This window comes from Paramacrobiotus metropolitanus, unplaced genomic scaffold, assembly GCF_019649055.1.
Source record: "Paramacrobiotus metropolitanus isolate TYO unplaced genomic scaffold, Prichtersi_v1.0 Parri_scaffold0000015, whole genome shotgun sequence".
Taxonomy (NCBI): Eukaryota; Metazoa; Tardigrada; class Eutardigrada; order Parachela; family Macrobiotidae; genus Paramacrobiotus; species Paramacrobiotus metropolitanus.
In genome coordinates, this window is record NW_026570235.1 from 323,682 (window position 1) to 350,623 (window position 26,942).

Genomic DNA, 26,942 nt, shown 5'->3' on the forward strand with positions numbered 1-26,942 from the left:
TGCGCCTGGGCGGCTTGCCCGTGAGTCGGCCGTCGGATGATAAAACAGCCTATCATAGCTCTGCTATGCCTTTTCTAGTTGGCTGTTGCTGGGTGACTCCGCCCGCACAATTTGCGGATGCTGCCATGATGCAGTCATCGCAACGACAGCTGGCAAAACTGAGTCCGTCAGAACTCAAACATTTGCCATTTTGATAGCTGCGAACTTGATGGTGCGAGGTACTTCATCATCTGTTGATCGCTAAATTTTGTTGAATTAACGTGTCCAACTCGAATAATTTGTAAATCTTTCGGCCCAGAAACAGTTTCTTTGGTCTATTTTCGCATTTGTATGAAGGTAAGTCGTCCTTGAGAAACTGACACTGTTGCTGCAAGAGTCGTAAGACCGTAACGTTAAACTTCAGAAGGCGTCCAGTGTGATCATGGGTCCACAATTGTTATTGAATCTTTAGTAAAGTGTACTCTTTGTTCTTGGATTTTGTGAAATTTGGATTTTGATAGGACACATCAGACATTGGATGAAAGTTAAGGAACTTAACGTTACCAGTTCCTGCTGGAAAGGATGGTGATAATGATGACGCCTATGGCTTCGCATGACAGACAGGACCCCGATCGGGCCATGTTTCAAGAAGTCCGGGATTCATACCATGAAACTTTAACGGACCTGGACCGAAACGACAAATACAGGATCAACATGCTGACCATGTTGGCCGAGGAGAATTTCCGTTATGGAGCGGCTGTTGTAGATGCCATTGAAAGGCGTATCGAACAGGTTCATATTATACGTTAATATTTTTGTTTTGTTTTTTCTATTGATTTCTGCAATGGCGTTTTTTAACGATGAAAGTGAGACCTAGGTCCCTAAGCATTCGTATTGCGATTTCAATTCCTCACTTCAGAATCTCATTCAAGTCTTTCATGGCATGTGATATAAGACAAAGAAACGTTGTAATAATTTTGTGTAATCGAGTTCGCCCGAAGGCCAAAATCTCTTGGCTGAATTAAAGAAATGCTTGGCAACATTTCTTCAAGCGAACTCAGGCGTAATTACTAATTAGTCAGATGATTTACGGGAAAGTCTCATCTCAGAAACGGCATAGCAAAGCGCTTTTCGGATGTTTACCGTAGCGCGGCGCAAGAACTTTTTGACGTTAGTAATATAAAACTAAGTAAACAATATTAAATACCCATGTCACCCAAGCCCATCTGTGTCAACATCACAACTGCAAGCAATGAAATAACCGATATACTTTGTGCCGAAAGTCTGGGAAATATTGCGGCACAGGAAGCGTAAATATGAAATTCTTCCAAACCACGCTTTTTGAAGCCCTCATAGTTTCGCAACGAAAAATAGTCGAATGATGGTGGTGTTTTGATTGGGTGCTGACGAGAGAGACACGTTAAGAAGCAGAAAAACAGCTTTTACAGCAGCTTTTCTGGTGTATAAGTTATTTTGTGCAATTTTGTTCTCCTCCACGGACCAGGTTTTTGACAGTATAAACTTTTTTTTGTTACTGGTAGAACCAGAAACTCAGGTTTTTTAAAGACTGCTTTCCATTTATTCGGCAAATAATAGTACAGTTCCTTTCACTTGTAATTTTTTATGCTTGGCAATAGGTGGTATGTTTATTGAATTGTAGAAGATTAGATCTAACGATACATTGTCAGTTTGTCACAGTAATTAAAAATACTTCGAAATATTGCCTTTTACATGTTTTTTGGCACTTGAAAAAATGGCGCAGACTGCGTAATCACACCGATAGAAAACTGAGAATTGTACGTGAGACATCAGTATTTTTACGATTTATACGAGTACTATAGAATAGGGAAACGTTCCTTTTGCACCGTATTGATTGTGAATCAATCTTGTTTCACTCAACTTGCAACAAAATGACATAATTACAGTTGTCCGGTTGATATCATTATTATGCAGCAATCAAGCATCAACTATCTGCAGTTGGAAACACGATCGTTATCTACTGTAGAAAGTTGTAGCTGCGTAATTGTTGCTTAAAGCGATTACCGGATACCGAGAACTTGTAATACATACCTGTCATCCGAAGTTCCGAACTAGCTACAAAGTTTACCAACCGGAAATTAAACTACTGTAGTACTGATCGCTAATGTGATCAGACGATGATTGCGCGTTGAGGCTGATTCCAGTTTAAATATGCAATTTCCCTGACCAATATCTGCTTTTTTTAATTGATTTTCCTGAAATCGTAGGTCTCGCCTTCCCTAAAGCTGGTCTTGCTTTATGTGATTGATTCCATTCTCAAAAACAGTAAAGGAGATTATAAGCCGCTTTTCCGGCCGTACTTGGTGAAGATGTTCACAAGTATATTCAAACAGGTTAGGAGAGATTTTCGTCCGATTTCTTAAGTACAAAACACTATCAGATTGCGATTTTTAGTCGGACGAACGTATCAGGTCGTCTATGTATAAAGTACGTTGTACATGGAATCAGTTGTACGAACCGTCGTACCTTCAGTTGCTGGATGAGAAAGTTAATGAAATTGACCCGAAATGGCCGGTTATTATGGCTCCACCAGTTGTACCTCCCGTGGCCAAACTTCAGGTAAACAAATAATCTACTGTGCTTTTCAGTCAATTAACGCTCGCTAATTGCATGTCTTGCTTGTTTTTTTAGGTCATCGAAAATTCCTCTCCAGCTGTTGTTGTTAACGGTGTACCGGCGCCTGCCAGCGCGGTCCCGGCTCCGGTGCCGACAAGATCAATAACACCCCCTTTAATGAAACCAAGCCCATTCCACACCTGCCATGGTTCCTAATTTGTCTCCTGTAAAAAAGGTACGTAGTGCGTTCTATCTTTGCCTCGAGTATGCTTGTGCTGCAGTTACTTAATATGACAGTACCATTATGTCCATTTGAAACTCAAAAAATTGCCTTTATCTTTTTGATACAAGTGTTTAAATTTCAAAATTTGACATTTTAGGAAGCCGTACGTAACGATACCGGCCGCGTTCCCAGTATGGAGTCTCCGCAAAGTTCTCAGTCCTCAGACGGATCCGAATCACCTGAAAAGGCGGCGAAACCTTCGGCACCTGCTCCCCCACAGCCCTCCGCCCTGAAAAATCTCCCACGCATTCCGAAGAAGCCCGGTGTTAAGGACAGCATGAATACGGATGTCGCTCGACCGGCGCCGCGCGGGGCCATCCCGAGCCCGGCTGGGCTGGCCGCACGTGGGCGAAGAGGGCGTGGTGCTTCTCAGCCCGTTGTTGTGAATAAGGAGAAACGTTCTCTGGACCAGGCCAATAACGGATCAACGGATGGAGTGCCGCCGAAAATCAAAATCCCGAAAATCATTCACAGTCAAAGGTATCGTTCATAATAAATGAGAAAGAAAAACAGCAATAGGATTATGGACGTAGTGATTGTTCTGTTTTCTGTCAATCGCCTGTACCTATTGTTAGTTTAGATGCATAACGTCTTAATTTGAGCAAGTCCACAGAGATCAGTTATCAAGCCATAGTAATTTTGTGGCATACTTCGTAGTCGTTTTAATATGGCCATTATTTCATTGTGTTTACTCTGCATGTGATATGTGACTGGCTTCAAGTAAGGCTCCTATGAAGGTGTTCTGTGTTGCAGAGACGCATCGGAACCACAAGAGAATCACGAGAACTTCGCTGATGGACCCACAGCAGCGCCACTTATTCCCCGTCCTGGGACCCGCGGTGCTCCCCGCATGGTCATGCGTCCCCGGGGAGAGCTTCGCGGTGCACGCGGCGGTCGCCCTCCATATGCTCATCCAACGCGGCCGCACTTCGAGCGACCAGAGACCGGATGGCGCGGACATCACCCTGATAACCGCATGACGCAGCCGCATCATCTGGACGTGCCCATTCGGCCGCCGGTGGGACCGCTACTGCCCACACCGCGACCCACAGAGTCTGACGTATACGACTCGGAGAAAACGGAGATCGAGGGAAAGTTACAGCGGGGACATATCAATTTTCAAGACTACCAGAAGTTACTGGTAAAGTTAAAAGAAGACCACGAGCTGCGCTCGTTAAAGAACGCCATTAGCCGCTCACTGCCGGGACCTCATCCTACTGATCTACCAAGTGCTAGTAATAATGATTTTATATGTCTCGGTGACAATAATGAACTGTATGAGGTGCGGTGGTTTCGTGGCCGCACGGTTGTGATAATGAATGGGTTAGTTTTTGATATCAGTTTTAAAGGGAATGACGTTCTTTTTATACTTGATAATCACGTGTCAACCGCCATACCCTGTCAGTTGAATGAACCGAAGCGATTATTTTTTGGTACTGGATGGCATACAATAAAATTGGGTGGTCCGAACTTTCAATTGGTAATAGACGGTGTACCATTTCGTGTTGAGTTCACGCCAGAGCCAGTAGCAATTACTGTTGATCACCAACAACACTGGGTACGGCTGCAATCTCAAGAAATGGGAGGACGTCCGCCCATAGTGGACATTGGGTCAATCCCATTAAATGATGAAGTTTTCGGTGGAGGGGGTAAGTGAAATACCAGAAATCGGCATTTTCAATTCTTTTAAGTTTGTAGTTGAAGATTTGGTTTTCTAAATATACCTTTATTATATTAAAGCCTTTTGAAATCGAAAGAATTTTTCCAGTATTCACCTGTTTTAAACGTTTTTGTATAAGATATACAGTTTTCGGTTTGTTTTCTTTTGATTATTTCAGTTTGCTCGATTTTTACTTCTGTATCGGCTAAATGTGTATTTAAATGCCATAGTATCCGAAGAAGAGAAAACGAAAGAGCCGATGCCAGATATCGCCAAAATTCTGGCAGTTATTGCGCAGTTGTCTAACGCACCAGCCGCGATAGCAGCAGCACCGGAAACTCAGCCACCGACGCCTCCTCAGCCTTCCAGTTCCGATAGTTCAATGGAAAAGCCGAAATCACCGGAAGCTTTTGACTTCGAGATCTCGTCCGACTCGATTGCTGGCGTATTGAGAAGCAATATGTCGAAATCAGAGTTTGTTCGGCTACCTCTGCAGGAAAACGTGGTTGACCTGAAAAACTGGAACGAAACCGGCGAGATGAACGAACGTTTTAACCAGTAAGTAACGTTTTAAAGTTTAGGCAACACTGGAATATTGTGCAAGTTGCGGTGCTTTTCCTATCATGGTTATGTGGTGGTCTTCTCTTGCATTTGGGATTATCATAGTTTCTATCGTGCAGGTATTATCTGCCAACACTCGAAAAACTTGGACTGAAACTGAGCAGAAATGGGTGTTGTGGACTGCGTTTTATGGCGTCAGAAAGTGAAGCCGCGAAATGGGATCTGCTGATCCATGATGGATGGAATAAAAAGGACCAGGTTGACACTGGAGATTGGGATATTGACGAAAATGCATTTGTCCACGACAAGGCCTTCTTCGAATCTGATGATAAAGGTCAGTTAGCTTAAGCATATTTAAATATTTTCCTTTCCAGCTCTTATTAGAATTTTTGTGCCGTTGCAGTTATAGAGAGCATGTTTAAGGATTTTGTAAGATCACGTCTGCCCGAAAAGGCTAACGAAATTCTGGAAATACCGGAAATTCCCGCGGTCACTGATGATGCGACGGTAGTTGTTGCCGAAAGTGTCGACGACAATATCGAATTAAACCCCGTTGCGAAATCGAGAATAAAGGTTAGCGATGCTTTGAACATAGTGTAGAATATTAAACGTTAAAAAAAGTGGTAAATAGCTACAGTAGAGTACCGCTTTTGGGATCTTCTAAAGCGTAGTAAGATTGGCTTATGATGGTTATCCAATAGATCCTTCTGACGAGCTCGTACCCAAATCGCTCGCATTTATGGAGACAAATATTAGTCTGAGGCCATCTGGTTTGATTTGAGTTATTTGGAAACCGTTGGCACACTATTTTTTTATCAAAGTTGCGACAGTTAGTGCACGAGTATTTTGCAGGTTAATTGTGATCTTTGCTTGGAGCAACTGCATGATGAATATGTGGATGAAGACGAGGAATTCATTTTCAAGGACTGTGTCCGAGTGAAAAATCCTTTAGATGGAACAGAAAAGGTAAACGAGCGTACTCATTGTTAGATTATTCGTCGCCGTGACGCCGTCATTTGGTCGATGCACATCGATGATAGAATTGGGCTTTGCTGCTAACTTGTTGTGTATACCATATGCAGAAATTCTTTATCATTTAGATTTTTCATCGAGAGTGTTACGAGGAAAGTAAGCGAAAATCCGAAGAAGACACCGTCGTCATTTCTAAACCAAGCAGGTGGAAGACTGGTGTAATAACGGAGCAGACCCCAGTAAAGGCGGACAGTGTGCAATCTGGACCGGTAAGTGGGCAGTCTGCAATCTGGACCTTTATAAAAATTTAGGCTGGTACCTAGTTGTTTATGCCGTTGATTATCGTGTACCGTTCAATTTGTTACGGCATAGTACGAATGGCTTATGATGGTTATCCAATAGATCCTTCTGACGAGCTCGTACCCAAATCGCTCGCAATTATGGAGACAAGTTTCAGTCTGAAGCCATCTGGTTAAATTCATGTTATTTAAAAACTTTACCTGCTCGGGTTTTTGCGATAGTTAATTCTCGGGTAGCGTTACACAAACACGGTTTTTTAGCTTTAACCGGAATGGTACGTACGAGTAAATACTCTACTTCATTAATCAATATTGCAGTTACCGAAGTCCAAGTCTGGAACCGCAATTTCCGAGATATCGAAGACGAAGGCGGAATCGGTCCAGTCTACCTTAAATGATTTGGAAGAAAAGTTTGTGATTATGTTTGAGGATGATGATGAAGATGAAGGAGAGGAATCACAGGATCCGGAAGAGAATACCGAGTAACTTTAGTTTAGTCATAAGTGTTTTGTTGTCAGGATTGGGATTGGTAGTTAATATAATTGACCTCTTGATGCTGGATACCTTTGATATTGTACTTTGTATTTCCTTGCTACCTTTTCATTTGAACATTTCCGCGGACCAGAAATTTCACTATGATACTGATGGACTCAGGGCGATTGTCTTTGTATTCATGGTGGTTTACGTTCATTTGGTGAGATGACGCAGTTGCAGGCCTTATTTGTTTTAGAGAGGATTTATTCGATATTTCATTTGGAAATTAAAGTTTCGGTTGTTGCAGAATAGTGATTTTGTGCCAATACCAGCGAGAATTCCGAAAATTCAACTATAACAGCGTGAATTTAAGATTTACGGTGCTAAACTGCCACTCTAATAAGTACAGAGTAGGTGTGCTTAACAAAAGCGCGGTATGGTCATTTTGCGCCCAACTGACACAAAACTTTATGGCAAAACAAATGAAAAAAGGAGCTGACAATCAAGTGAACAAGACCCAAACAATAATAGTATTACAATACAAACCGCACTGGTAATTGTCACGGACCTACGGTAATCAGCATGAGCTTCCCAAAATGTGATACTTTGTTAAATTCTGCTATAGTGTGGGTGAAAAGCACTATAAAATCTACCCCTGAATCCTTGATCATTAATCATGTTCAGTCAGCTCCCGTCATCCCGATATTTCGAAAAAAAGAATACACAACTTCAAGTAATAATAACGTACACGACTTCAAGTAATAATAATAATATGTCCCGTACGCCGAAATCGTCTAACAATAATGATTAGCAGGAACTTTTTACTACAGTACATAGTTACTTTGTTTACTCGTAGTATTTGCTAAAGCAGCGCTGTGTGAAGTGTGATAGGAGATACGGCGGTATACCGCCTTTGTTATAACTTACATAAGCGTCTGTATTGATAACAAAACTTACAATATTAAAGCCAGGACTGCGTATATTTTTTATGGTTATTCTTAGGTCATTCTTAGGTTGTCTGTTTACTGGAACACTAGTTAGCTGTTAGTTCACTTGTTGCGGCATTATTATTATGAGTCGGATGAGACTAACGGCTATTAAACCGTAAGTTATACTCGGTAAACTGTTCAATGCTTTATTCTGCACGGTCTGCACCATAAGAGAAAAGTTGACGACGTAGTAGTGGTTGTTTCGGATAACGCTGAGAACTTTAAGGGCTATCAGTATCTGGATCGGTTTTATGGATCGTCGTGAAATGAGAGGAGTTTGTACGTCGGAATGCAGCAGTCGACGTTCTGGACTCGACGGCGATATTTCGTTATTGCTGGTGTTGGGAGTTTCTTCGTCGGTATCGCCACCGGCAGCTGTACATTATACGTGATACAAAAATGGCGTCGCACTGAGATCCCTTCCGTTACTTTGGATGGCCGTGAAAAGTACATCTATATTGAACGCAATAAGTCCACGCAGATTCAGGACCGTATCCCTATACGCATCGACAAGTTCGTGCCCGATCTGTTCAATGCATCCAATCTGGTGCGCGCCGTTCTCCTGGATGAGGAACGGCGGGGACGGATCATCGACGATCTGGCGCGGCGCTCCTGGATGGCCTTCGAAGCCTACCAGATCGCGCAGAAAGCCTTTGCATACCCGAAACTAATGATTTCTCTCGCGCGCGCCGAGAATTTCAATCCTGATTTATTGTTCCGACCTGGGAAACTCAAAGATCAATTCCTGCGAGAAAATCTGTGCGACGATTTAATAACTATCCTGAAAAAATGCCCGGCCACGAAAAACATGCCGCGCTTGGCTCTGAAGAAAGACAGAGCGTTGCGTTATGCTGCACGGACGTCGAACATGGTCTCTGAGTATTTAATGGGCCTAGCTGGGCCGCCGTCGGAAACCCAGAAGAGTAAATTCCTTCTGGAAACGCTGAGTGAAATGTCCGAACATCCGGAGTGTTGTCTCAAAATGAGGGATGATGGAATTATCCGAGTGTTGATTAGACTCTCCAAAGAGCTTTCTCTGAATATTGATGATTACCGATGCATTGTGAGAATACTCGCCAATGTTTCGGCTGTGGCTTACGACGATGCTCTGCTTGAAGAAATTACCAGGTCTGGTCTGCTGAAAATGTTAGCTGAATGGTCGAACTCTTCAGATTTGGATCTGTGTCTGCGAGGTAAAATATATGTTTTGCATTGGGCCTTTATATAATGAATTTACATATTATGGAACTGGAAATGACATGTTTTGTTCCTAACGTGATATATATGTAATTTAAAATTTTATAGTACTTTCTGTAAATGGCAACAGCTCGCGCCCGCTAATCGCTAGTACAGTACGGTTCAACAAGTGCTTTTCGATATTTTCTTAATGATTTTACAAAGAAATATGATCTGCATAAAAATAATAATGATGACAATTTCACTTTGCATTTGTGATGATCTGTTCGTGCTTTATAATGGATTATTTTGATTTTGTGAGTTTTGTCACGCAAATCTTAGCTGGTTAGGTGGATTTGGTTAGTAAATTTCGCCAGCAGCAGTTACGGTTTTGATTGCGTGCAGTATTATGCTTATTGCAGCATCCAAAACTCTGTCCAATTTGGATAAAGAGTCAGATCCTTACTTCTACACCAGCGGAGTTTACCTGCTTCATCCTCTGAAGTTGCCAAAGACGGAACCGGTGTTCGACATTGTGTTTGTGCACGGTTTGCGCGGTGGTGTTTTGAAGACATGGCGGCAAAATGATGCCGCCAGACGCAGTACGAATCGCCAGCAGCTTCCCATGAATGTGGATGAACCTTACTTACATACCCAGTGTTGGCCTAAAGATTGGCTGCCAGTGGACTTCCCCTCCAGTCGCATAATCGCTGTGGATTACGAAACGTCCTTTGTTCTGCCGACTTTCCCAGCAACAGGAAATGGTGGTAACAGCGGCGTTCTGGAACTTCGCAGTGCTGACCTACTGGAACGATTGCACTTGGCCGGAATCGGAAAGCGACCAGTGTTCTGGATATCGCACTCAATGGGTGGACTTCTGGTTAAGCAGATGTTGCTGTTGTCTTTGGAAAAACCGGAAACGTCCGATTTGCTGAAGAAGACCCTGGGTTGTGTCTTTTATTCGACACCCCATCTTGGTTCACCGTTTGCTGACCAGATGGCCCGCCTTTTCAAAGTCTCTCCAGAAGTACAGGATCTGCGGATCAACAATCCTTATTTGCTCAAATTGCAAGAGAAATTTTCCCATCTGGTTCAAGAGCATGCGTTGAATTTGCTGAGCTTTGGAGAGACACTGCCTGATTACAGGATAATCTCTACGCGATTTGTTCCCGTAGATAGTTCGAATATGCGAATTGGGAAGTTTGTTGAGCTGGGCGATGCGACGCATTTTGTCTCATGCAAGCCTTCTCATCCTCGTTCGGCCATGTATTGTGAACTGATAAATTTTTTGCGAGAATTGCTCATTTCTTATGAAGATAATGGAAAAGCAAAGCCTGATACCAGCTAGCTCGTGCACTAAATTGGTACAGTTTATATGTCTGTGTTAATTCTTGCTATGTGTAGCTTTACATTTTTCGGTTCGCAGTGTGTACTTGCTCAAGTCATTACTACTCAAATCTGTGATCGGGATCTTCGGCCATTGTATCATAATTAACATTTATGGATCCATAAAATTACTATCACATTTGCACTTTGCAGATGAATGTTAATCTGTCGCTCTCGCTTCGAAAAACTTGTTTCTCTGACAAAGTTGCGTTGCACAATGACAACCGCAAGCGCACCGGCCATTTATTTGGCGTTTACTGTTCAGTTTTCTTAGTTAGGTAAACCTTTTTGTGATAAAAGTTGTACGAAATTCATGTCTGCACACACAAGCACTTAGAAGTCTAGATATACAAGTAATTTGCTGATCCTGAATATCTAGATTATTGCAAAAACGTAAGATTAAGAAAAGCAGAAGGAGTTTGCAAAACTTCGAAAAACCCAGCTCGCAAAGTCCCTGGTACGGGCACATGTGACATTTCCAAAGCCGGTAGTTCAAAGTGTCGAGTACATTCAACTGGGATCCGGAGTTTGGTTTCCGCTAGTCACGATCAGAATTAAACCTTTATTAATGTATTTTTCTGCTCAAACTCAAAGAACCTATTTTTTGCTAACGCTTAAATGAGATTTTTACAATATTAATTTTGCATAACTCCGTAAAGGAAATGAATTTTCTGAAGACTTTTTGGCACACATGACCACAATAAGTACCTGTGGGCGGATTTTATGGTGAGTTGGCCAATGGGCAACGGTCATGGTGTTGCACGCCAAAATTGTGTAGTGTTGTCGTACATCCTGACGGCTGACGATCTGTCCGGAATAATAATATATGCAGATCGATACATAAAATTATTATGATTTGCCTCCCGACGGATTTTTCCTCACAAGTCAAGTAAATTCAAAAAATTTTCCTGCTTTCCAGTGAACGAGAAAATTTTTCAATTTTATTATCGGTTACTTGTAGAGTAGCAGCTGTTTGCAGCGGAGAAGTGACCATTGATTCCCGCTTTCCCGGCAGCAGAGGCCGCTAACCAGTATTCCGTATACCAACTGTTAATCAATCCTATCGGATTTCAAAATGGATTTCCACTTCGGACATACATAAACAATTTTTATTTGGTGTATGTCTGGACCTTATTTTTTAGTGTATGTCCAGTCCACTTATTATTTGGTATATGTGAGGGATTCCTGAATCTCGGGTTGACTTCGTGACTCGTCGTATTCGTAATCAGTGCAGTGGGATTTATAACTCCTCTGCAGGATTGTATTAGAAAGTGAGTAAAAAGTGTATATAAATATTTTGTTTCCTTTATACGTACAGCCATGTCGGAAGTTTCTTTTTTTTATACTCAACTGCAATATTAACATGATGTATTTTGTCTTCGCCCAAAAACTTTTAATTTAAGAACCTATGTACAGTACACATTCTACGCTAGTTGTTCTACCATGGACAGTTAAATCATGCACTTATTGGTATACATTATAATTGGTATGGTTTCAAAACGCATTTTGTATATGTTTCCATGCCGGTTTAGAAGGTGTGAGAATTTTAATGCTCTATTACATTAGTGACTATTTAATTGCTCTAGGCTGTTGACAAACATGTAGCAGAACATGCATTCGGCACTTCACCTGAAACGTATCAAATATTTTGTGCTTGTGTCATATAAAACGCAAAACGAATTTTAACTCTTAACGTCATTGTAATTTTGGATAAACTTGTTGCAAACTTTTGTACGCGTTTTGCGCATATTCTTGCATCGAAGTTCTGCTACTAAAAGTAAGGCATCTGGATGTACCGTATGTATGTGCATGATGATAATTATGTCTGCACAGCAGTAGCCTATTCGGACACATAATTTTGCGCAGGAAAGTATTTAATATTGTCGAACTGAACAACTTTACATTGCTGAGGCCTGGTGGTGGTGTCTGGTTACGTAAATAACACTTACAATGTTCTTTTTTATTATATTGTGTGCACAGTGAAGCAAATTAGATTTCTGTTTGGTCTTACCGTTAGTACGGGGCCGTTTTTTATATAACGCAAGCTTGATTACCCACCCCGATATGGTGAACAATCTGTAATATTTTGTATGAAGTATGGTGATCGCCAATAACTGCCCGAATCGAGTACTGTATTTGAATAGTGACGTTGTTGTCTCCATCTATTGTAATTACGATAGGCGAGTATGGGTTGGTGATTGTTATATCGAGTGTTTGCCCGGTGCTGCTGCAGTTCATGGAGTCTCCTCTAGCGACCATAATCCGTTTCATAAAGGTCTAGAAAGCTCTTTGTTCTTTCATGGAGTCTCAAATTGGCACGTTAGTGAGAATATAGAGAGAAAAGGCCCTGACATTACCCAATAAATAACGTCGTTCGCCGGCGCACATTATAACTGCAGTTCACTTAGCGGTCTGTTTCTGAAGGGCAGCTTTGGTCTGGGCGCGACTCCGGTGGAACAGAGGTGGCCATGCTGAGCCAGCTTGCTTTTGTGTCTGGCCGGGACACACTGATTAATGGTCGTCGAGGAAAAGGAAAAGAAAAGTGAAAACATGTGTTCGATAGAAATACGTGCGCAAATATATTCTGTTAAATTCGGCTATAGATACGTGTGCAAGACATCTCTGAATGACCATTCACAGTGCTGCATCTCAATGAAAATACTGAATTTTGCCACTAGTGTTTTGACAAAAGTGTTCCCATTTAGGCCCGGTATCTTCGTCTCTTTTATAAAATATAGGAATAGAATATCTTCAGTGTTTTTGCAGCCTGGATACAAATTTTCTAAACGAAACGTATATGTAATGTAATACAAGGTTTTATAGAAGTGAGTATTCGGATTGAGAAAAATAGATGCTAAACCGAATCCGACCAAAGATAACTATTAAAATCAAATCTGATCCTGAAGAGACGTTGATTAGCATTATGATGCGCATCAACCTCTGGCCAGTATGTCATCGGAATTCTTGGCCATCTGGGTCTCAAAGCAGACGCAGTGTTGCATCACTTCAAACATCACCGCACCGCTTGTAGCATTCATAATATTATTGTAGTCTTGAATTCCACATTACACCGGTGCGCATCAGCACAGGATATTAATACGTGTGAATGATATTGTACTATTTGCTCGAAAAGACCATTTTTTTCAAAACTACTGATAAATTCAGATATGCCGGCCGGCACTGGAGATTGGAGTGCTAACGGTCGCACTTTATTAAAATAGACAACTTTCAGAGTTCAGACTACACCGACATACATGTTGGTTCTAGTGCAAAAAAATCGTAGATACAGTAATAAATCAACGGCACATTTCAGAATTAACTAATTTATGACAGTTTGTCAGCTTCAACTTTAGGTAACCCCCTGCTTGCTGCTGTGCTCTGTCTACCAAGCGCTAACATTTAGTAATGTGCCATGTAAATATACTTGGCCAAAATCAACAGAACGTGGTCTGTTACACCTTTTATACGACACAATCTCTTCACATACTAAAAATTTTATAAAATTTGTTAAGTGCAACAGTTTATCTCGAAATTTGTCCCAGAAAGTTGTAATAAACGCTTAAGTGTTTTGTCTGCGTACGTGAAACGGATCTTTTGCAAATGAGTATTGGGAAGTTATTCCAAATATTTGGCACGACACAACAAGGTTTAACGAAAGGATAAAAAACGATTGATGTTTGGTATATTTTTCAATATTTGCTTGATGATCCGCGCTATTAAGCTGACCTAACAGCTGAGCTGACCGGTTTGACTTGTTATGCACAGCGTCGGATCTGGCATCAAAATGAACTGCGATCTGATCATCTCATTATTATATGGATCCTAAATGTTGATGTTCTTGTTTGAACATATTACCACTAAATTTCTCGAACTGAAGTACAAATTTCCCTGACGACGAATGCTAACTGGCCTAAAAGTCGGCTAGACGTGTGTCTAAAATTTTCTTTTCTTTGAACAATGTTTTTGTTTGTGTAAGATGATCTGCATCGTTGTTACGCAGATGGTCATTTGAGCCGGTCAGCTTCACTAACACCACTGCTTGGCTATGCACTTTCAATGTCACTGGCAACAATATCAGCATTGTGTGATTATGTATGGGGACTTCACGGAAAAGTGGTTAACGATGGACATCTATGTGTAAAACCTAACCTAATTTGAAGTCTCCTGCTTGAGTGCTCGCACACCTTTCCGTACCGCAAACACGTTTTTGTTCTGCAACTGGTTAGCAGCTCTTGTACTCGTATGTATATACGGCGTGTGGATTCTGAAAGATTCGATGGTGTTTTTTCTAAATTTTTTGCCTAAATTTTCTCAGTTTTCTCTTTGCAAGTACTGTATATATATAATTATCTCACGTTACACGCCGCAATCATGGGTATAATTGCGACGGTAATTCTACTACGGCGTTTTATTTAATTATAGTCGCGTATGCTGATCAATATTTAACCGTAAATTGAATTTATAAAGATCAAGATCAAACAGACACTATAGGATCAAATAAAATTTGTTTGTATGAGCCGGTAACGATAAATACTAACATCCGAAGTGTCGGTGTTGCACAACTCTTTTTTTCTTGCAAACGTCTACCTAAATGAATCTCGTGCACATAACAGCCCTCTTCTGCTGCGCACGAGGTAATTTTCTTTTCAGTTCAACAAGAACATTTTATAGGTATTTGAGTAGGCATACGATAATCGAGTAGCAGAAAATGCATACCTCGTTGTGTATATGGTATTTGTAATAGTAATCGATAAGATGCTGCCGGTATACTTTCCTGTTGACCGTACTAGCCAGTTCTGATAGAGAAAATGGACCAATAACATTACGCTGACAGCTTACTTCCTAACAGCACCGCCAATAACACATGTATCGTAATCAGACGTGGGCGTTTATGGATGCTAACGGCTGTGTATGCAGTGCCAAAGTGCATTATGACCAACTCAGTTTATCTGAAATATTTTACAGCTATTTTGTAATATTTTTGATAAGCGTGCATCACTTTTGAGAGCAAGTGTCTGCCTGCCTACTCATATTACGGCGCAGCATGCTTTCCAGTCGCCTTGTGAGCTAATCGGTCTAAGTTATGAACTCTTAGCGATAATAATAATTTCTTTGTATTTTATTCCCCACCAGCCATGCACTGGCCAGTTAGATGTCTTTGCAAATTGTATGCAGCGGAAGTTTGTATATGCCGTATATGTGTCGTCTTGTACTGGTTATTCTCCAGTGGAGCATGAAGCGAAATGACCATTAAAAAATCCGCGAGAGTGGCTTTAACGCGGTATTGATGTTTTGGTCTGTGTTATCGAAAACTTTCTCTTGCGACTTTTCTACCAAGCAGTTACGGCTAATGTTTTTTCTCTTTATTTCCGTCACGAACGCACACATGGCCTCCTGACGTCTGCATTGTGATTTTTCGCGCGCATCTCTGGCTAAAAAACAAGCGTAGAGTGATTTGTTGCCATTTGGCTATGCAAAAATCAATTGTTTTGCCTTGTTGTTGCAGCTTGGAATTAAATCCGGACTTTTCACATGGTGAATATTCAGCGCCGTCGCACGAGCAACAACCAGTCTGAATTCGTAATGAATGCCATGAGCAGACAGTTCCGGTCGGATTTTATTATATGGATGTGTTGAACTGCTGCAGCATTGCACGGCAGCAGCCATGTTCGCTCAATTCCGGAAATGGCGATGGAGGTGGAAAAGCAATTTTCCTACCGTTATTGCCGTTGTATTAGTAGTGCATTTAATTGTGGAATGTTGTGGCCTCAATCAAGCGTCTTTCAAATTTACCCAGCAGTCATACAATGTTAGCATTCCGGAGAGTCCGGACGGTAAAGCCTACGCGGTGCCCGATATACATGCTGAACGCATGGGCATTCCCATAAGTGATCCTAATGTGGAAATTAGATACCGCGTCATTAGCGGTGATAAGCGGAAAATCTTTCGCGCATTACCGGTCCGCATTGGGGATTTTCGCTTTTGTGTACTGCGACCGCGTTCCAGCACCGGAAGCCGGCTTAATCGCGAGCTGGACAGGTATTATGAGTTGACAATTGAGGGGACAGCGAAGGGATTTCCCGGTTTAGCGGCGCTGACGTCCGTTAATGTGACGGTACTGGATAAGAACGATCTCAGCCCGCTCTTTTATCCCACCAAATACACCGTCACAATTGACGAGGATGTACCGCTACATTCCAAAATCCTCCAAGTCACCGCAACGGACGCCGATGCGGGATTAAATGGCGATATTTATTATGTGATCCATGACCCGACGGCCGGCAGTTTTTTCACCATCCATCCCCAAAGTGGAATATTGTCAGCCATTCGGCCGCCGAACGTCGACATACAAAAAGACTTTCGAATCAGCGTTAATGCACACGACCGTGGGGTGAAAAGCAATAAAATATACATGGCCGGTGGAGAAATGCCGTCGAACGCCGACGTTATTGTTCAAGTTCGCCGGGCAAACCGCAACGCACCCGGCATTCTCGTACAGTCCCTGTCGGCACTGACACTCAAAACACATCCTCTGGCGGTGGGAATACTGCAGGTGACCGATCCCGACCCCGGTCTGCATGGTCAAATTGACACGGTGCAAGTGGTCGATAAGGGAAACTACAGTAACTGGTTTTACACGACACCTGCCGGCACGCCTGGCAGCTACTACATCCAAGTGCGCGATCGAGCCTGGCTGCAAAATATGGATAATATCGTGCTGACGATCAAGGCCACCGACCGGGGACTTCCGGCCCAGTCCAGCTGGAAGGTTGTCAATGTGTCCTTATTTCCGGTGAACGAGCATGCACCCAAACTGCAGATAGAGCATTTAACCTTGGATATTCCGGAGAATCTGCCGGTTAACACATTTCTCACCCACATACGTGCCACGGATGAGGATGCCGGTCGCAATGGGCGAGTGCGTTTTAGCCTGTTGACGCGAACGGACATATTCCGCATCAACAGCATAACCGGATGGATTATCCTGCTGCGCCCCCTGGACCGCGAAACAAGAAACGTTTATGAATTGGAAGTCGTCGTCACAGATGATGCACCCGAGGGACAGCAGAAATCTGACGCGGCCAAAATTACCATGAAAATTGTTGATGAAAATGACAATGGTAAGTACATGTACAACCACGCTACTATGTGGCGTTTAGTGAAACATAAAATGCGTAGCTTATAGAGCGGTCCGACGAAAAGTAAAAGCGCATTCGAATATTATAGGCTTAAATGCTTTAAAAGTTACACCTGCTCCTAGTCGCCGTTTAATCCAAAGCCTTAAAGCAAAGTTAAACCCCACGCCAAATTAAATGCGTAGTTTGTAATATTTGTATATAAATATTCAGGTAGTAAGGAAGCCGACACGTATACCTATGAATGTAAATAAAATTGCATTTTACGAAATCGTTTTGGCACAATAATAATTTTACATGACTACGTGGTCACGTTAAAATAATTATGATGCAAATCTGATTTCCGAAATTGATTTTTTTAAGGGAGCTTGTAAGCATTGTACCTTGTTTTGTTTTGTACCTAATTTTGCCACAATTTATACAACTCGGTAATCAAAACAAGATATTCTTTTTGCTGGTATTTCTGTTTTGATCTAACTGGGAAATAAACAAGACTACAGATTTTCTAACTGATGTCAATAATAATAAAACTGGCTAGACTACAGTATTTGGGTAATACTAATCTTTAGTAATCAGCGCAAACTACTGCATTTCATTTGGTTTGAATCTGTAGTACTTTCATGTGATTTACAGTATGGCACGCAGAAAATATTTGTGACTTGACCACAAATATGTGGCTGAGAAAAATCGATTATAGGGCACAAAGGATAAGATACTTTAAATGGTGCTATTGATTTGCCATAAAGCTTCGCAACAGTGGAATGCAGACGTTAAAAAAGCAAATTGCCGGACTTATCAATTTTCATTACCGCACTTTTTGCAGCATATGTCGTTGTACACTGGCAGATTGTATTGATATTTGATTACGATATTTCCTGCAGATGTCCTCATGTAGACTTTAGAAGATCTGAATGGTAATTACTTTCTTTTGTAATTTGTGTCTGTTGTATGATCTGTAGATCCAGTTTTCGCCGCTGCCGAAGTGTCAGTGGACATTGTGGAGAATGAGCCGGCTGGATCCATTATTTATACCGCATCCGCGCACGATCAAGATATCGGCGATAATGCGCTGATCAGCTACAGCATCGCTAATTTGAACGAGATTCCCTTCCAAATCGACGCACACACTGGCCAAATTAGGCTGCTTCGTAATCTGGATTACGAAGTCGACAAACGGGATTATTTGCTGCGCGTACGTGCTGCCGACCGCGGTCAGCCATTACGACGGGAAAGCGAGATGACCCTAATTGTCAGACTACGGGATCGCAACGACAATGCGCCTGTCTTCAAAAAACTCAACTGCCACGGCACAATTGCGGTCAGCAGCAGCAGTGCAACGACAGCGGAAAGCAATCTGTTGACATTATCGGCGATTGATGCTGATGAGAGTGATGCTGTCACTTACAAACTGCTAAATGACGAAGAACCCATTAGGAAATGCTTCGGTCTCAACCAGTCGACCGGTGACGTCACGTTAACGTGTGATTTAAAAAAGGATTTAATAGCCCTTAATGGGAATGATATTGCGCTGCGCTTTACCGCCACTGATGGCTCCTTGGAGGCCGACAAGATGTTGTGGGTCAACCTGACACTTAGCCGAACCGACGCCCGACTTAACACGCCGACCGACAGGTCAATTAATATCCAATGTCAGCCCAATCCCCAGGCGAGCCTCTTGGCCGGCATACAACAACAATCCGCCGAGAACAATGCCCGCATGGACACGTTTCCCCACATGCCCGAATTCGCGCTGACCAACCGACGCACACCGAAGTTTCCCACTGACTTCCCGGCCATTATCCATCTGGATGAGGATAGTGAAGTGGAGAGTAAAGTGCTACAACTTAATGCCATAGACGAGGATTACGGCTACAATGGGTTATTGCGCTATTCAGCTGTGTCGGATGACGATTATTTCCGCTGCAACCCCGAGGGACAGCTTGTGTTAGCGCGCCCGCTCGACCGGGAATCCAAGCTGATGCACAGTGTGAACATTACGGTGGAGGACAGCGGCAGCCCGCCACGGACATCATCCCGCTTACTACTCGTTAAAGTCCTCGATAAGAACGATAACAGTAAGTTAAAGAGTAGCCATTTCATCATCAAATTGTCTGCCCGTATATATACATGTCCGGCAAGGCAGAAATGGTCATCTGCTGCACATAGCAGAAGCGATGCGATTACATTCGATGAAATGTTAGTGTATATCGATCAATCAGTATGTTAAGCACATTTTTGACAACCGATTAAACAGCCGTTTCACTAGCGATGCGCTGAGTTATTCCGAAAACTTGTTTCAGCTTTAGAATGGAGACGTCTAACTAGATACATAAACAAGACTGTTAAAATCGTAAAACACAGATTTTGCATTAACGTCTAGCTGAAGGTTGCGGGTCGGCTATATCTATATGTTGACGCTAATATATTCAATATAGTCGAATAATGTTTATTGCCGGCTCACTAAAGATTAATTTGTTTTTTCGCTTTTCTCAAAATTACTAGCAAATTACAAAGAAATTTTATTTACTGTGCGAAACCGCTTACCGAAATAGGGCATTCTTTTGCATAGTGGAATGAGTGTTAAGTTGAATCCTAAATGTGCTGTTAATAAATAATTCATAGCATAGTCCTTATTAAATTTACTGGCGTAGAGAACGCCCAAAACAGCTTGTGGCGAGCCGTAAATTTAGCAAACCGGCACATATAAATATTAATTAGTTCTACATCGATCAAGCGATAAGTTGTATTTGCCATGTGAACTATGTACTCGTATTCTTTTTTGAGTCTCCAGAATAAAAGAATTTCCGCTCGATATGTGTAGTCTGGAAATTGAGTCTCGTTAAAAACTGTAGAAACAATCAATACAGAAAACATATTGTCGTGAGTGCTGTTTGCCGGTGAAATTAAACTGGACTTGCCTCACAGTCAGAAATTTAATAAGTAAATGAACATCCTTCTCTGTGCGCTGTTTTTTGCGTTTGCACGCTTAATCCGCAGCTGAATTGCTAATCACTCAATTGCCGTCAGTGTGTGTTGACTCTTAACACTGTTTTTTTGATTATAATCCGTTAGGTCCCCAGTTCGATCCAGTGGGCTGTGCGTTTTCCGTGGCGGAAAACAGTGCACATGGCAGCGTGATCGGTTTCATCAAAGCCACTGATGCCGACGAGGGTCTCAACGGAAGAATCACATACTCGACACCATCTGCACGTGAGCCCTTTGCCATTCATCCCGAATCGGGTGCATTAAGCATTCATGGCCGTATTGATTACGAAACGGTGAAGGAGTACAGATTCACTGTACTGGCCAGTGATAGCTCCGTGGACACAGCGCCGCGCACATCCTCCTTAGAGTGCTCGGTGGCGGTGGTGGACGCTAACGATAATGCACCACTTTTCCCATCAAGTTTGATTAAAATTTCCATCCCAGAGGATTTCCCGGTTGGAGCGGTGTTGACGTTTGTCACAGCGCTGGATGTGGACAGCGGCCACAACGGGCAAGTGGAGTACAGTTTGGCAGAGGAAAATGATATTTCCACGAGCGAGACGGCAGCAGCCGCTGACCGGAAACAAACAACTGAAGGCCATCAGCCGAATGCCGACTCACTCTTTGCTGTGCATCCACTCACCGGGGCTCTGACGCTGCGGCATGCGCTCGACTTCGAGATGGTGTCAGTTTACAATATTTCGGTTGTGGCACAGGATAAGGGACAGCCGAGGCTCTCGTCCACTGCTTGGGGTAAAACAGCATTTCTCGAATTACCACCGGGACAATCTTTCCGTATTAATTGTAGCAAACAAGTTGCAAATTAGCGGCATAAGTAATTTGCGAAACTGGATACAGATGTCGCAAAAATCAACATCATCTAATCAAGTCTTTTCAGTAAAGCGGTTTAGGTTACGGTACATACTACCCTACAGTTTTGCGTTGTTTTCAACATATTAAAACTTACTGTGCAAATTTTTTTTATCTAATTGGTCTTTTTATTCGTGCTTTTTGTGAAATACACATGCGACTTCCGCTGCCTAAACTCACTAAAGAAACTAGCTCGGTCGTCCTTACAAATGAAAGGCATTTTTCAAAACAACTTTATTTATTGTTTAGCCGGCAAAAAAATCAAGTTATGTCTCAGATTATGGGTATACTATTTCCTGTTTTAGTTGAAATTTTTGTGGAGGACGTGGATGAGAATCTGCATGCGCCGAAATTTAAAGACTTTGTATTGTCAGCCAGTGTTCTGGAAAATCAGCCGGTTGACACATTCGTCACACAGGTGAAGGCCATTGACGAGGATGGCGATAAAGTGGCATATTCCCTTGTTGGTGGATCTGGATTACACCTTTTCCGAATGGATAGTGACGGTACAGTAAAGTTAATTAGCCAGACAGTCTCACGTTCCATGGATTTTTCTCACAGAGTATCAGATAGAACGCACACACAGTACACTACACAACCCAGCAGTTTCAATTACCGCCTTACTCCAAAACCAGCATGAATTCATTTTCCGCTCTAAATGACGGCCGGCTGCACACCACTAGCAGCTGCCGGCAGAGAATTCCGAATTAGCTTATTGACAAATTTGCCGCTTGCGGGGGTGTTGTATGTAGCTGGCTAACTGTTTAATCTTTCAAAAATTGTCATTTTGACCTCAGCCACAGACCGAAATTGGGAGAAAAATCTTTCTCCATTACTCACTGTTAGCAAATTTTTTCCTTTCATTTTTATTTTGTCAATAGTACAGTGTATGGTTTAGTAATTTTGGGGCAGAATCATTGTACGCCGTTCGGCGGCTGGCGGGGATTTATTTTGACAATTAGGTCATCAGCGACCAAGCTTATTGGTAGCGCACATTTTTCTCCCCTGGATTACCACTTTTTGCCATATATATCAATCAGGTCCGCACATTTATTCAGCGGCTGCTAAATCGGAAAATGATAGTTTTGCCAATAAACTCTACTCTGCAGCCCTGACACTAATGGACTTGTTGAGTATATTTTCTGGCTATTTCGCGCGGAAATATGGAATTACTCCTATTAGTATTAGCAATTAAAGAGGAATGGCATCTTTTGAGATGCATTTATGTTAAGTTGACCTAATATGCCGATGGGGCGATGTATAAAAGCGAGGGAATGAGGCTAAAATGCTGATAACAAGATGTGGATTTTAACGCGCACGCTTATATGCATGGAGCAGGCATACACACTTATTTGGAGAAATATATGCATATAGCGGTCAGCGTTTGTCTAATGGCGCATGGCAATGTATGAATAAATTGGGTTATGAATCTGATAATACATTCGCCGTTCAATAAATGTGCCCGAGTACAGTGCGCGTCAAGGGCATTAGGTATTTTCGATTATGCTAAAGTGTATTTGACGTTACTATTAATAGAGGAAAAGCCGGTCCATGCCCTCTGAAGGAGCAGGTCCTTTGTGAGATGAAGCGGAAGCAATCGGTTTATAGTTCGATTGATAAATTGTCCCCTTGCAGTTTAATGCGCTTTCGAAAATGAATTAGGTAGTCTTCCTGGTTTTGGATTACCGCGCTCTTTAAGAAAATTTTTAAATATTTTAGCTTTCAGTTATTATTTTATTAAAAAATATTATCTTGGTGACTTGATATAAAATCACATGTATGAAAATTAAGTAATGGTTTGTGTGTATGGGATTACGCTTATGAGAGACGCATATAAGGCAATACTGGTTGTGAAGTTCAATAAAATTAGGCGATTGTGCCAGCTGTTAAACTTCGAATTCTACAAAGCTTGAGCCTTGAAGACAGTTCGAACCACCTCCACTTCTTTTCTGCTTTAATGATCTCCTTGTTTGTGCGTAACGACATACGTAATTTCACGACTGCAATAAAACATAATATCAATTATCGCCGCGGTGGTAAAATAATCCTCAACAGCGCCCATAAAAAGTTCAACAAGCACGTATACCGCTGCTTCTTTCCACATGTATTCGAGCAATCTTTTGTAATCTGAACAGCATGCGGTAAGCAGTGAGGTGGAAGTCGGTTATAAGCAAGATAGGTGGATGTAAACGCATCTACAAATACTTCAGTTTCTGCTTATTTTTTAAGACAACCGCAACATTATGTAATTATGCTGCCTGAAACAAAAAATTGCCAATATCTTGAAGTGGGGACTACAAAGCTCAAGATGTTTTTCCAAATGATATGTACCGCTAGCATAACGAAACTCTTGGCATCTTGATGTCTTTTCCAACGTTTCTATCAAATTTCCTTGAGTTTCGTGTAAATAGTGGAATTGTGTGACGCTTGGCGCCGCACAGGAAATTGTTTTATTATCGATATTTACTGAAGTATTCTCTGCAGGCTAATTCGATTGCCATGTACACAATCTCAGGTGATTTTGTGCATGTCTACAAATGCAGGCCGTACTCGCTTATTACTGACCATTTGCTTTCCTGGGCCAGTGCATATATTACAATTCCCATGCCAAACACCATTAATATTAAAAATTTACACCCGACACCGCGGTGATAACTTGTGTAGCCACACCGGCGCATGCTCACTTTTAACTGCAGACTTACCGGCATTTTCTGATAGCGCCGTAATTACATTTTATACAGGGATAAGATAATCACTGGGGTACTTAGCTGTGCATTTGGGCGCACTTTTTACGGTAGATCACGGCTTCGATTTTAGAGATAGTCAGATAGAGAACAGCAAAACAGAAAAAAGTAGAAGATATACGAATTACCAAATTTGTAGAGTTATTTAATGCCGTCCATTGGTTTGGCACACTAACACATAATAATTATGCCAACTGCATGTCCTAGAGAACGCTAAAGTTTTCTTATTTATATTGGCACTTCTATAAAACTGCACAGATGGTCAGTCCCGCAACTCTATTCAGTTCTGAAATCGGCTAAGCAAACAGAGCTGTTGGGGAAAGTGGTCAAACTTGTACGAAATATGGTCAGCGAATTATTGTGTTATAGGGTTATTATGCTAGCCGTTTTTACAAATGATATTGTCTGCACATTTGCACATACATGGGTCACTGTATTCAGGACACATGTTTTTCGAAAGGGAATACATTAATTTCTGATCAGTAATATTTTCTATCCGTCGGTAAACGTTAGCTTAATCACATGCTTTATCAAAACCTCATCCGTCATTATCAGATTCCGTGTGCGAAGAAGGAGCATTCCTTATCGATTAGATGATCCTTAATGTCAAAAAGAAAACTGTATATTAAGGAGAAGCTTGAAGTATTTTTATAGCGGATAGTGAAGCTTTTCCGGATGCAAATATTTGTTCTTACTCAGAGTCTATTTGCGCAATGTATGTTGAACGTTGATCAGAAATTTACAACTGAACACTTTTAATTTTATCAGCGTATTTGTATGCGCAACTTGACTGGGCACGTAATCTCAGAGTCTACATCGGTGAATAACAAAATTTAGAGCAAATCGATCAAATCATCGTGTCCACTCAGTGAGAACACTGCAGTACCATTTCCTCAGCACTCAGTAAAATCAGAAACTGTCCAAAAATGTTCTAAGTATTAATAATTGATGCTCGTGTTGAAAGAAGAAAAGAAACAGTGGGCCACTAAGCAGGTCACAGAGAAAAATCAAATTTGGACGATTAGTGATATTGCATAGAACTACTCCTTGAAAAGCTGCTTCAAGTTTCAGCTGCGATTTCATATTGTCAATGATATAATTTATGAAAAATCTAGGATTTTGTCCTCGTATTTACATTTGCTGTACAATCACTCTCTAATGATGGCTTTGTAAATTATGCTAATTTTTATAGGTTTAATATTGACCAGTGCCGTGTTTGATCGGGAAGCTCAGGAGCATTACTGGTTGAAGATTCTGGCGAAAGATTCGGCTGCTGTGCCAAAATATTCCGTCCTACATTGTTACGTGAAAATCGGTGATACGAATGACAACAATCCCATGACAGCCGAGCCGATCTATTATACCAGTGTACCAGAAAACAGCCCACCCGATACGGTGGTGGCCACGCTGGATGCCTTTGATTTAGATTCCACCAGTTCACAATTAACCTACAAGATCACAGCCGGCAATCCCCAGGGATTTTTTACTATTCAAGAAAAAACCGGTATGTTACGATTATTTGCTAGTCCCTTGTGTCACATGGTCGATTGAGTTGGGTGTACGGTTTGCAAAGAGGATGTTAATTTGAGAATGTCATGTAGGGATTATTCGAACAACGAACAGGAAATTTGATCGTGAGACCCAGGCTGAACACACGCTGGAGGTTAGCATTGCGGGGCTTTTCTGCAATACACGCACCAGACGTATTCCTGACTATCAGTGTCGCATTGTACGGTATTTTGTTTCGGCAGATCACCATCAGCGACAACGGTGAACCGACAGCGCTGCAGTCCACAACTTTTGTTGTGGTGACGGTACAGGATGTCCAGGATTCGTCTGTTTCTGTAAGAAAATAACTGCTTTGAGAAAATGAATACTAAAACTGCCTGCTCAAACCGCGGAGTGCAAGTAAAATATATACATTTAGGGCGCACATACAACTAATTATATTTTGACCATTTTCATGAACTGTTTAATAAAGCGCACATGATATGTGGGTGCTGACTGTGTTCCTTGAAAGAATGAGGAAATTAACTTTTTGTTATTCTATATTGTATTGCAGTTCCTTAAAGAACATGTGCAGAGATACGTAGTCCCAGCTTGGAAGCCACCGAAAGCGCTGCCATTATTTCGAGTAATCGCTTTCGACACTGACATCGGAAACAACGCAGAGATTCGATTTTCGCTCACCGGGAAGAAAGTGGAAAATGAACGCTATCGCATTGACACTCAAACTGGGGAAGTATTTGCTGCGCAGCCCCTGAATGTTGGCGAAGATTATAATGTGGTGGTAAGTTTTTTTACAAAAAATATAGTTTCTGTAACATATGCTGCAATAATTGAAGTAATTCACTTTAAAGGTCAAAGCGTCTGATCCCGAAGATTCTGCCCAAAAGAAAACACTTCGAGTTGTACTGGAAGCTTCAGCTATTCCTGGCTCTACTACAAAACCACCGCAGGTCACACCGACTACTGCTTCTGTGACTGTGTCCGAAACCAGTGCTGTTGGGCATTTGGTGCATTTACTGGAAGCCGAAGATCCAGATGGAGATATGTTGTGGTATTACATAGTCGGTAAGTTCAGCATGCTGACGGCTTGTTTGCTTAACGTTGTTAAAAGTTATTGATAAAATTATTCTCGATTAATTGATTTTGTCAGGAGAGAAACTTAACCGCAGGGCAGTTTAGCGGGCATGGATGTCTATAAACTATGAGCATACCAGTTCAATGCAAATTTCCATGAGATGACCATCTTATTGGTGCTGTATAAGATGCACAAATAATAAGATAACGAAGACTTATAGAGGCAATTTCTTTTATATACCGTTTGTTT

General features: G+C 41.8%; 3 protein-coding genes across 7 annotated transcripts in view; all 3 read left to right on the forward strand.

The window, feature by feature from the left end:
* Nucleotides 1-142: 142 nt before the first annotated feature.
* On the forward strand, nucleotides 143-7,132 carry LOC129585048 (polyadenylation and cleavage factor homolog 11-like). Its single transcript, XM_055477563.1, has 13 exons — nucleotides 143-336; nucleotides 501-771; nucleotides 2,226-2,351; nucleotides 2,413-2,577; nucleotides 2,650-2,784; nucleotides 2,955-3,337; nucleotides 3,611-4,506; nucleotides 4,748-5,075; nucleotides 5,198-5,412; nucleotides 5,482-5,651; nucleotides 5,931-6,044; nucleotides 6,179-6,319; nucleotides 6,668-7,132. Exons 2-13 carry the CDS (start codon nucleotides 562-564, stop codon nucleotides 6,833-6,835), a joined length of 3,051 nt encoding a protein of 1,016 aa, XP_055333538.1. The 5' UTR covers nucleotides 143-336; nucleotides 501-561; the 3' UTR covers nucleotides 6,836-7,132.
* Nucleotides 7,133-7,770: 638 nt separating this feature from the next.
* Nucleotides 7,771-10,567, forward strand: LOC129585128 (protein SERAC1-like). The gene is made up of 2 exons (XM_055477697.1): nucleotides 7,771-9,005; nucleotides 9,411-10,567. Exons 1-2 carry the CDS (start codon nucleotides 8,102-8,104, stop codon nucleotides 10,334-10,336), a joined length of 1,830 nt encoding a protein of 609 aa, XP_055333672.1. The 5' UTR covers nucleotides 7,771-8,101; the 3' UTR covers nucleotides 10,337-10,567.
* Nucleotides 10,568-11,593: 1,026 nt separating this feature from the next.
* LOC129585127 (fat-like cadherin-related tumor suppressor homolog) overlaps nucleotides 11,594-26,942 on the forward strand; it is a 29,324-nt gene continuing 13,975 nt past the window's right edge. The window contains exons 1-10 of one of the 5 annotated variants that reach the window (XM_055477696.1): nucleotides 11,594-11,645; nucleotides 15,881-17,495; nucleotides 18,470-19,585; nucleotides 20,583-21,248; nucleotides 21,671-21,871; nucleotides 25,302-25,613; nucleotides 25,711-25,772; nucleotides 25,861-25,953; nucleotides 26,172-26,399; nucleotides 26,470-26,683. In XM_055477696.1, the coding sequence (XP_055333671.1) occupies nucleotides 16,040-17,495; nucleotides 18,470-19,585; nucleotides 20,583-21,248; nucleotides 21,671-21,871; nucleotides 25,302-25,613; nucleotides 25,711-25,772; nucleotides 25,861-25,953; nucleotides 26,172-26,399; nucleotides 26,470-26,683 (4,348 nt within the window). In that variant the 5' untranslated portion in view covers nucleotides 11,594-11,645; nucleotides 15,881-16,039. Of the gene's footprint in view, nucleotides 11,646-14,511; nucleotides 14,596-15,339; nucleotides 15,670-15,880; nucleotides 17,496-18,469; nucleotides 19,586-20,582; nucleotides 21,249-21,670; nucleotides 21,872-25,301; nucleotides 25,614-25,710; nucleotides 25,773-25,860; nucleotides 25,954-26,171; nucleotides 26,400-26,469; nucleotides 26,684-26,942 lie in introns of those variants that run through there. The other 4 variants (XM_055477695.1, XM_055477692.1, XM_055477693.1 and 1 more) reach the window with 4 other exon arrangements.

Bases quoted from the DNA above. Each gene is read 5' to 3' on its own strand.
- LOC129585048 (XM_055477563.1), top strand. From the start codon at position 562: ATGGTGATAATGATGACGCCTATGGCTTCGCATGACAGACAGGACCCC. The intron at 2,578-2,649 runs GTAAACAAATAA...TTGTTTTTTTAG, and splicing joins CTCCCGTGGCCAAACTTCAG to GTCATCGAAAATTCCTCTCC. The intron at 5,076-5,197 runs GTAAGTAACGTT...TCTATCGTGCAG, and splicing joins ATGAACGAACGTTTTAACCA to GTATTATCTGCCAACACTCG.
- LOC129585128 (XM_055477697.1), top strand. From the start codon at position 8,102: ATGCAGCAGTCGACGTTCTGGACTCGACGGCGATATTTCGTTATTGCT. The intron at 9,006-9,410 runs GTAAAATATATG...TGCTTATTGCAG, and splicing joins TTTGGATCTGTGTCTGCGAG to CATCCAAAACTCTGTCCAAT.